Below are 11,418 nucleotides of genomic sequence, written 5' to 3' on the forward strand. Positions count from 1 at the left end.
GATCTCCTTGCCTAGACACAGATCCGGTTCCCAAGTCCCACATCGGAACGACCTCCAACCTGGTTACCCGAGGTTAGCCTCCTTTTGACGGTCCAAACTGGCCCTACAATCTCTATCCAACATTCGAATTCAAATACTTCCCTTATCTTAATCAGATAAGAAAAGATGATGACGGTTCGAACCGGCCCTACAATCTCTAACCAACATTTGAATTCAAATACTTCCCCTATCTTAGCCAAATAAGATAACATGAGATAACTACCACTAGCTTTATAAGGGGAGCTAGAGGCCCCGTCAGATACTCACTCATTCCATACACCTTATACCTCTCAGATCCACTCTAACTTAAGCGTCGGGGTATCTTTGCAGGTACCACCCCCTATTGCTCTAGTCAGGTGATTTGGCAACCGCCTTGACCAACAAATTCCAGATCTATCTCACAACCCGTATCGAAAATTTCCAATACAAAAACATTTTAAATTTTAAAAGAAAATTAATTATCCACAATATAAATCAATTTTAGCATAAATCATTTTAAAATATATTTAAGCGATGTGTCATTATGCTACTCATCTTATTAAAAAATTAAAAAATCTTTTTATTTTTTTGAAATAAATCTTTTCAATATATATATATATACACACTAAAATTCCTTCCAAAACATATGAACAGGTAGATAAAGACAATGGTAATCATTGTAAGAGGGTGTCGAAGCTTGCCTCTTGTCATTATTTGTAGCATATATATATATAGCAATTGTGAACCCCATATATATAAACCCATCCAAGGTTAAAACCCACAAAAGTAAAACTTTCTAACACAACATAAAAACATTCCACATAAAAAGAGAGGCAGGGAATTGAAGGAGGAAGTAATAAAAACATGGAATTCTCTTGCAAACACTTTAAGGTAGGGAAATGTGAAGGAGAGAAACTAGTTGACGGGGAAACCATCCCTTTGGTGCTACAACCTTCTGAGGCCAACAAGAATGGCTTGGAATCATTGTTGTTGGCTCTGAAGAACAACAAGGAATGGTTTGAACAAATGATCATAAAGAACAGTGCTGTTCTTCTAAGAGGCTTTGATGTAAAGAACGCTGAGGAATTCAATGAAATTGTTGAGATCTGTGGCTGGGAAGACATTCGCTATGTCGGACCGGCGCCGCGCACTCATATTTACAAGAGAGTTTGGACGGCCAATGAAGGTCCCCTGTCGGAGTTCATATACTATCACCATGAAATGGTTTTGGTAAGTCTTATGGTATATCTTTAGAAACACCATTGAACCCATTGTCTAGAGACCAATTTTCATCAAAAAATAAAAGTCTAACTTATTTGTTATTTTTCAATTGATCCATTGATTTAAGGCTTGGTTTAGTAAATTTTTTTTTAAAAAATAGTTTATTAAAATTAATTTTTAAAAGATAATTATTTTAAAATTTATATTTGAATAGTTTTAAAATTTAAAAAAATAAAAATAAACATAAATATAATAATAATTTTGAATATTTATTAATATATAAAATTATATTAGACATTTTAATTTTGATAAAGCACAAATCAATTTTAAAAAATTCTGCTTAAATACTTTTAAAATATTCATAACTTTTAAAAAATTACAAACACAAATATATAATCTTTTTTAATTACTAAATACAATAAGATAATTGTATTTCTTTAAAAAATTTTGCCTAACCAAAGCTTAAAATCTTTTTCCTTTTGGATTCTCCTAGCCACTTTAAACCCAACAAAAATATCAAAGAAGCATTTCAAATTTTTCATTGTGCACAGTAGAAATTAGAACTAGAGAAGCTTCACTGAATTTAAGATGCTCGTCAAGAACGAATTTCATCATTTAATTAATCATAGAGTCAATATCTAATTCTTCATCCTTTGATGAAACCAGGAAGAATAGCCTTACCTTATGACAATATATGATAGACAATTTATATGTTATGCAAATATTCATGGTATATCCTTTCTAGTAACTATAAAATATATATATATGCAGATTATGTCATAACTAGTAGTTGTGCTTTTGTAAATGCTATTTTTTAAAGAAAGCCATGATGATGCAAGGTGAAATAGATGAAATGATTTATTAATTCTATATTTCAAGTTGTATGCTAAAACTTAATTGAATCAGGTTTTTTTTTTTTTAAATTAAGCTTTTGACATCATCTTTGACTTTGAATTTGGCCAATTGCAAGTAAAAAAATTATTTTGGAGAATTATATGCATTTTCTGTGTGGTCTACTAATTTCCCTGTAATAATAATAATGTATGTTTACAAAATTGAGTGTGGTTTTTAAATGAGCAGTTCAAGGAATATCCGTTGAAAGTTATCCTGTTTTGTGAGATACCACCCCCAGAAGGAGGACAGACCCCGGTCGTGCCGAGTTTCAAGGTGACAGAAAAGATGGTGGAAGAGTTCCCGGAGGCGGTGAAGGAAATGGAGGAGAAGGGATTGAGGTACACATTTACAGCTCCTGGTAAAAATAACACTGGTTCCATGAGAGGAAGAGGGTGGGAAGATGCCTTTGGGACCTCAGATCCCCAAGAAGTTGAGAAAAGGTATTATTAAACCTCCAAAAACCCTATATGATAATTATGTGTATTTATTTAGCAATTTAAATTTTTAGAAGATATAGGTTAGTAGGCATAGGATTCGATGGTTCCAGAATATTTGGATCATTCAATGGTCCCATAACAAAACATGTTTTTTAAAATTTTTAATAATTGTTAAATAGTCTTTATTTAATTTTAATTACAAATTAATCTTTTATATATTATTTAATTATAAAATTTATTTTTTATTTTATAAATTATTATTTTATCATTCATCTATCATGTTTATTAATAATAAAAAATTAAAACAATAACAAATTAGAACTTCTATTAATCGTAATAAATATTTTACAATCTTAATCGATCATAATTTTATCATTGATCTAACGTATTGGATTGAAAAAATCGTATTTGTTAGAAATTCAATCAATTAAAATTCAGGTTTCCAAACTTCAATAGATTGGAATTGATAAACAATCGATTTGTGGGGTTTTTTTATTCAATCTATTGAAATTATCAAAGCAATTTGAGAAATACATAAATACATAAGAATAAACCACATTTAACAAGAATTTTTCATTATAAATTAAAAAAAACTCATTATTGTACTCTTATATATTCTTTAGACGATGATAATAGTTGTCATTGTCTATTGTGAAACTTAATAATTTGAGTTAGTCATTTTTTTAGAATTTGAAGTAAAATTTGCCTTACTCTGCATAAAATAATTCGTATTTGAGAAATTAAAATTAAAAAATTGGATTTTGGAAAATAATAATTTTTTTATTTTGTTTAAAAAAATCTATTACTAAAAGATAAAAAAATTATTTTTTTTATTACACGATCAATTTCATGAATAAAGAATACAAACAAAGAATTGTAAAATTAAAGATTATATTCACTAATATCGATTTTGTAATCAAAACAATGGATTTTTTCTAAACTCTACAGTAAAAAAATTGATTGGATCTCTATCGCCAACTGTGATTATCAATTAATGATGAACAAATATTGGATATTAAAGAGATTGATAAACAATGAAAAAAATTTGATATTAAGTAGATGAATAAACAATGAACAAAAACAATGAAAAAAATTGATAATCAATTAGATTGATAAACAATTCTAATTGTAGGATTGAGTAATTGTTGATAGATTATTCACCAATTTATAATCTTAATATTAAAAAAAAAGATAAGATTAGAGTATCTAAATCAAAATATATTGAAGATAAAATTTTTAAAAAAAGATAGATGAATAATAAAATAATAATTTATAATCACGAGCAGAAAAATTTAGAGAAGAAGCGTAACATATAACGCATTGCACAATTCAATCGATTGAATTGTGAAAATCTATATTGCTTTAAAGACTTAAATCGATTGGGTAATATAACCAATCGATTGAATAAGTAAAACCCCACATGCCTTGCAAAATTCAATCAATTGTATATCAATTCTAATCGATTGAAGTTTGAAAAAACTTGAATTTCAATCGATTGATTTGTGTATCCAATCGATTGAATTTCTAACAAACACGATTTTTCCAATCCAATACATGTGTAATGGATCAATGATAAAATTATGATCGATTAAGATTGCAAATTATTTATTACGATTAATAGAAATTCTAATTTGTTATTGTTTTAATTTTTTATTATTAATAAACATGATAGATAAATGATTAAAAAATAATTTATAAAATAAAAAATAAATTTTATAATTAAATAAGATATAAAGAATTAATTTATAATTAAAATTAATAAGGACTATTTAGCAATTATTAAAAAATTTAAAAAAAACATGTTTTGTTATGAAATCATTTAATAGTCCAAATGTTCAGATCATTAAATCTGTTATTAAAGATTTTATAACTAAAAGTTTAAAGTACAACTTTTATTACTCCTGTTTTATTTTTAAATAAAAATAAAATTTTAGCATAAAATATAATAAATTCATACATTATTCACGTTTAAAAAAAACAATAATATTTAAGGAGACAAAAAATAACTAAAATAATAATTAATAAATATTAAATAAGATAAATTTTAGTTATTTTTAGTTAATTTTTTTTTTACTAAATATTTACGAAAAAAATTACTCATATATTTCTATCTAACGGTTTTAACTCTTTTAAAGAAACAGGTTCATAACAATTTTAACATCTAGCTTTTATGTACTGTAAAACTAGTATTTTATCAACTTTACATTCTATACATAAAAATTCATTTATATATAAAAAGTTCAAGAATCTGAATTTTCAATTTCGGAAGTGAAGTAAGACTTATAGCGGCCAAACTACATTCATGTGACAAATTTTGTTGGCTTCTACATAAACATGTCCGTCATTACTAAAAGAGGAGTGTTATGCACATCTTTTAATCGTTCTTCTATTTAATTCAAGTCTTATTATTTTTTAAAATAATAGCAGTATAAATCTTATTTATTGAAGCAAAAGAAATTAAAGAAGATAAATTAATAAGTTGAATTTGTTAGAATTTTATTCTATTTGTGGTTTAATTTATTAATATAAAAATTAATTTGGATAGTATTATAATTTTGGTAGTTGATTTGTTTTTTTATGATAAGAACATGACTGATTAAAATTTATATAATTTAGGTCCCTAAATTTAGTTATTACCCAACAAATAAATATATTTTAATTCCATCTGACTTTGTGATTTAAAAATTGAAAATTTTAAATTAAATTAAAGATTTTATGGCTATGATTGAAAGTATGCAAATTATTGATTTTATAAAATGTCTAATAGAATTAGTAGTGATATATACTAATTGCAAATGTGCCTAATACAATAATATTACAATATAAAAATATTATGTGCACACAAAAAATTAGCCACTGTATATTTATATATATATATATATATAATTTATTTTATTTTTAATATATATTATTTTATATTAGTAATTGATTTTAGTGTATACTAACTAAAGACATTTGTAATCTTATGCATTTATATATATATGGAAATATAATGTAATATAATTTCTATAACGTGTAATCTATCATTTGTGGCTTGGCGCATAGAACCTTAGTACTTGTTCAAATGAAACTGATGCAGGGCAAAAGCTTTTGGAATGGAACTGGAGTGGCTTCCAGATGGTGGGTTGAAAACAATACTTGGACCAAGAAATTTAACAAAGGTATTTGAAGGTAGAAAAGGGAGAAGAATGTGGTTTAACACAATAGTAGGCATGCATGGGAGGGAGATTAGCTCGGCGAAGATGGCGGACGGAACAGAAATCCCAGAAAATGTGGTGAAAAGGTGTGCAGAAATCATCGAAGAAGAAAGCATCCAGTTCAAATGGGAGAAGGGAGATGTTCTGTTCCTTGACAACTTGGCTTTGCTCCATGGAAGAAGGCCTTCCCTTCCTCCTAGAAAGGTCTTAGTTGCTACATGCAAGTAGTTTTGGTATTTGATGCATGTGTTCAATATATGCAGTGCATATGACGATGGGGATTGGGAATAAAAGCCATTAGTATCTGACTAAGTGTGTTGTCATCCCTCAAAGATAAATAAGTAAATAATAAATAATAAGTAATGTGATGCTGGAGCATATTTTTATGTTTGTTGCGTCAAGTAATATAGCGTTGTGTTATGTTATCATGCTATGTTAAGTAGGTGTTTACTTTGATAGGATGAAATTCATACGTATTGATACTTAAAAAAAGTGGATAAATAATAATATGACATGTGAAACCACGTCAATATCCAATTTTTAAAAAAATATATATAATATATCACTAATTTTGCTAAAACATTTGTATAATTTATAAAAATAAAAAATATTTTTTTATTTAATTTTTTAAAAAACTTAAATATTTTTTTATATATTAGACAAAAATTATTTTTAGATTAATTAAATTGTTTAATTGTATAGTTTCAAAATTTAAATAACAAAAACAAAAACACATTTAATTGTTTATCTTTGTTAAAAGAAATTATTTCAATTTTATTGACATTTTCGATGAACTCTAATCAATCATTCATACCAAAAAAGAAATAAACAAATCTAAAAAATACTAAAAAAAATCACTTGTTCTTTGTTTTTTCTGGGTTTCTCACCCAACTTTCATGTCTCTTCTTTGTGTTAGTATCTCATTCTTCTTTTTTTCACACTCATCTCTTTATATCAAGCAAATAAGACGAAGAAGCTTCCTCCACGGCGCCCTGCCAAGATCACCGCAGCATTCGCGCGCGCCTCACCCAGTCGAGGTCTCGAGGAGAACTTCGTCGCATTAGAGAGCGTCGCCGTCTTCCTCGTTCTAGAGAGCGTCACTGTCTTTCTCGTCGTCTTTCTCGTTTTTCATCATCGTCATCAGCCTCTCTCTTCCGGTAACATCCTCTCTATAATTTCTGTGATTTTAATTATTATTATAGCATTGTTGTGATTTTTGTAATTAATGTAATTTGGTTTGATTTCTGTGATTTTATATTAGTTGTTGTTAATTTTGACAAAATGAAAAACTTAAGCATCAATTTGACAAAATGACAGCACAAGATATACTTAAGAGAAAAGGTCAAATAGCTCTTTGATCTTTTGATCTATGGACATTTAAGCCATTGAAGATTTGAAAATATATTTAAACTCCTAACCTTTTCAAAATTTAGACATATCGATCCCTCATGTTCACTTGGGTTTGTCAGACCTAACAGAAAAATCAAACATGACTCACATTGTACTAACCTAGTTGATACGAATGTACATGTGAGAGAATTTTTAAAATTGAACAAATTAGACTCAGAGATCAATGTGTCCAAATTTTGAAGAGATCAAGGACTTAAATGTTTTTTTAAATCCTTAAGAACTTAAACGTCTGCAGAACAAAAAGTCAGGAATCGATTTGTCCTTTTCTCTATACTTAAACAGATTGATACCTCTGAAAAGTCTTTTTTCATGAACTAATTTATAGGTTAAATGACAGTAGATTCGTTATCTTAAACACAAGATATTGTGAGAGTACCTAATTATCTCTACTGGTTGACTTTTTATCCTTTCCTTCACATTTTTTAGCTCCTTCAATCTTATCAAAAATGTTTTCTTCTTGAAAACAACATTTTCCTTCTCTGTTGGTGACTTTCTGTCATGTTCGATAGTTACATTTTTTATGTTTTTTTTGTTTTTCGTTTAAGTATTTTTTGCTTTATTCTTATCATATATGGTAACTTAATCAAGCTTACCTGAAAAAGATAGTAAGGATAATGCATTGAAGAAAACTCTCCAAGTTAGCAAACTAAGTCCACTTCTCACTATTGCAGTGGTGGAGCCACTTACATGGAAAAGGGGTAATGGCCCCTCCCAAGCTTCCAATTTTTTAGTTTAACTCTCTTTTAATTATTAATTTTTCTCTCTTCTTAACTTATATTTTTTATGTTCGTTCCTCCCAAAAAAATTTTTAACTCCGCCCGTGCACTATTGGACAGCTAAAACAACTATTTGGCTTCTGTGACACCGTTGTTAAATGCACAATTGCTTATTGAAAGCATTTTGCTTATATAGAATATTCAAAACCTGAAGAGGCAACTGTTGCTTTGGCATTAAATAACATAGATGTTATCATGTCGGTGGTCAGCCTTTGAATGTTGAGATGGCAAAATATCTTCCGCAAAAATTATCTGTTGTGAATTCTTTTTTGTTTCATCATCTCTTCCTTTGATGATGCAGCAAGCTGGGACAAGGCAACAGATGCAATTTCAGCAAATTCTGCTTATGCAATAAACCATGACTGCACAGCAGGCTACCAAAAAAGCCGCTACCATGAAGTTTGCAACAAAGTTAGCGGCAGCCCGAGCTGCTGAAATAAGTAAGAAACTGAAAGCTAATGGATCTAAAATTGAAGAGAAAGAAACAAAATAGAAATTTAGGTCTGTTTACTTTGCCAATTTTTTCTAGTGTTATTGTTCTACTAGTGCTTCTTGACTATTCATTGTCAATATTTTTATTGTTGCAACTAATTTATTTTAGGGTGCCCTAAATAAGTATCATGAACCCATTAGAGTAATGCTTGAAATAGATTCATAAATTTGGTAAAGGTGCCTGAGGTTTTTGTCATTTTAATGTTTTTAAGGGAAAAAATCATAATCTTACCCTCTTTTAAAAGTTTTCATTCGGTGGTATATGTTTTACTATATATATATATATATATATATATATATAGGCTCGTCCTTAAACGCTCCTTGCTAAGTATGGAGTGCTGCACACCTTGTGAATTTGTTAAATCTAAACTCTTTATTTATTATATTTTATTTGAATGGTCTGGATTTAAAAAGGTAACCTGTTAATCAGGTTAATTATTTTTTTTTACAAATTTTAAATTTTTTTGGCAAGTCTCAGATATTGAGATGAAGTTCAAAATAAAAAATTAGTATATAAATATTAAAAACAATATGTCTGTACAAAAAAAAGTTATTGGACTTTAGAATTAAAATAAATAATACATAAAAAATAAGTTAAAAATTCATGTACTAAATCCAAAAAAAGATATATTAGAATCTTAAAAAAATAATATTAAATATATATTATGTATATAATATTAAAATTTAAATAAATTTTGTTTTGTGTAAAATAAAATATAATATTAAATATAAACACAATGATAAAAAAATTGTGTTATATATATATAATATTAAAATTTAAATAAATTTTGTTTTATGTGAAATAAAATTATAATATTAAATATAAATACAATGATAAAAAAATTTGTATTATATATATATATATATATATATATATATATATAATTTTATTTTGTGTGAAACAAAATTAAAACATTAAACATGAATAGAATGATAAAAGATTTAGTACTATATAAATTTAATTAAAAAAATAGTTATACAACGTAAAAAGCAATAAAACATATAATAATTTTATTTTGTGCGAAACAAAAATTCATGTAAAAAAAATATTTATATAATTTTTTATTAACAATTTTTTATTGAAATATGTTATTTTACTATATTTATAATATATTATTTGGGATAATTATATTATTTTAGTTAATATATATTATTTAAAAAAATATTTAAAATTTATTATTTTGTATTAAGAATATTATTAAAAATATATTATTATTTTTTCTTAAAATAACATTTTCTTTTCTTTCGTTCAAATACTATGACAACAAAATTTTTTGTGTAATTACTTCTACTCAATAAATATTATATTCATTTATTTTTATATTGTATGTAAAATAAATAATTAATGTTTAAAAAAGTTAATAAAGGAAAGAAGTATTTTTTTTACCAATTCTTAGGTGAATATAAAGAGATTATGTCATTTGAACTATAATTCGTTGGCAAAGAAAGAAATACTCTTAATTATATATTAAATAGAATAATTATTTATTAGGCACATTTTTATACAAATAAAATTTTTCTTAGTTTTATATCTGTAATATTTTATACCAATTAGCTTCAGAATTTAATTATTTTTTGAATAAATTAATAAAAAAAATACAAATAATTGTTTAAATATAATTGTATTTTAATTTTTCATTCTATTACGTACACGTTGAGGTTAATTTGAAATAAAAGATAATAGACTTGTTGTAACTGCCATGCATATTGTGCTTTGACTGCGTCGTCATCTGAGAATTATGCGCCTTTATGGAAACCGGGGTTCTTCTACAGAATCCGTTTTACGTTTGGAGTTAGCTAACCAGCCACTGGCGACAGACATGCTTCTTTCTTCTCTATGGCAATAATTTTTCAGACTTTGATGGTCATTTATGGTAGAAGTGGAATAGGGTGGGTTCAAGAGCATCAAAATCTATAGCTAGCTAAAACGATAGTGGAAGCACCTGCCATTAAAACAAAACAGTGAAAATATTTGAAGACATCACATCGACAATAACAGAGTAACAGAGGAATTAGTCTTTTTTGTTAGTGCTGGTTTGTTCAGCCCATTACAAAAAAAATAATAACAATAATAAATAAATTAAATTTACCTGATAACTTTTGATAGTAGGTTAACTTTTAAGGAGTGCTGCACTCTCTACTTTATCTGGAGTGCACTAGCTTTCGCCATATATATATATATATATATATATATATATATATATAATTGCCTTTATATTATAGAAGCTTGCATTTTTTATATGTTATAACTGTGAGGTTGAGAGTAACATATTTCTTTTATTGTGAATATGCATTTTCATCAATCTTAAGGGTTTCCCCCACAATGTGTACAATTATTGTGTATAGTATTTTAAAATTGTTGCATATTGATCTATCTTTAAAATATATGTTTGAATGGTTGTGGAACAAGGAAAGTTTAGATTGTGGTGACAAAATCTTGTTTGTATATTATTTCTTTTTGTCTTTCATTTTTATATGTTAACAAAGGTCTTTAATTCATTAACTCAATTTCCATTTGCAGGTCTTCTTCTCCTTCTGGTGCAAGATCTCGATCAAAGTCAAGATCTCCTATTAGTTATCGAAGAAGAAGGAGGTCCCATTCCTACTCTCCTGCTCGCTACAATAGGGGTCGTCGGTCCAGACTCTAGATCACCAGTCAGGTCTCATCATTAATCAAGCTATGAAAGGGATTGAAGGTTCTATAGAGACATCAGAGAACACATTGATAGGAGCAAAAGACGGGATTCATATAGATACCTTGATCAGTATTCATTTGCTTTAAGAAGGAATAGGGGTAGGAGCATGACCCCTCATTCAAGGAAATCACATCAAACTGAATCTATTTCTCTAAAACGTCATAGAGAAAGTTCAACTCATAAGGGAAGGAAAGAATCACGTGCTGATTTTGGATTCCCAAGTCATCGTAGAGATAGTAAGTCATCTCCTAAGATTGATAAAATCAAACAAAAGTGC

The 11,418-nt window shown here is 27.3% G+C and overlaps 1 protein-coding gene across 1 annotated transcript; it reads left to right on the forward strand.

Annotated features, from left to right (window-relative positions):
• The first annotated feature begins 772 nt into the window (after positions 1-772).
• LOC112799852 (clavaminate synthase-like protein At3g21360) lies at positions 773-6,192 on the forward strand. Its single transcript, XM_025841853.3, has 3 exons — positions 773-1,248; positions 2,320-2,573; positions 5,650-6,192. The coding sequence occupies exons 1-3, from the start codon at positions 883-885 to the stop codon at positions 5,993-5,995; spliced, it is 966 nt and encodes a 321-aa protein (XP_025697638.1). The 5' UTR covers positions 773-882; the 3' UTR covers positions 5,996-6,192.
• The last annotated feature ends 5,226 nt before the right edge of the window (positions 6,193-11,418 follow it).

This window comes from Arachis hypogaea, chromosome 5 (genome assembly GCF_003086295.3).
Source record: "Arachis hypogaea cultivar Tifrunner chromosome 5, arahy.Tifrunner.gnm2.J5K5, whole genome shotgun sequence".
NCBI classification, from domain to species: domain Eukaryota; kingdom Viridiplantae; phylum Streptophyta; class Magnoliopsida; order Fabales; family Fabaceae; genus Arachis; species Arachis hypogaea.

What these genes read in the sequence shown, in the direction of transcription:
- LOC112799852 (XM_025841853.3), top strand. Translation starts at nt 883, where the DNA reads ATGGAATTCTCTTGCAAACACTTTAAGGTAGGGAAATGTGAAGGAGAG. An exon ending in ATCACCATGAAATGGTTTTG is followed by an intron (nt 1,249 to 2,319) that starts GTAAGTCTTATG and finishes TTAAATGAGCAG; the next exon opens with TTCAAGGAATATCCGTTGAA. An exon ending in CCCCAAGAAGTTGAGAAAAG is followed by an intron (nt 2,574 to 5,649) that starts GTATTATTAAAC and finishes AAACTGATGCAG; the next exon opens with GGCAAAAGCTTTTGGAATGG.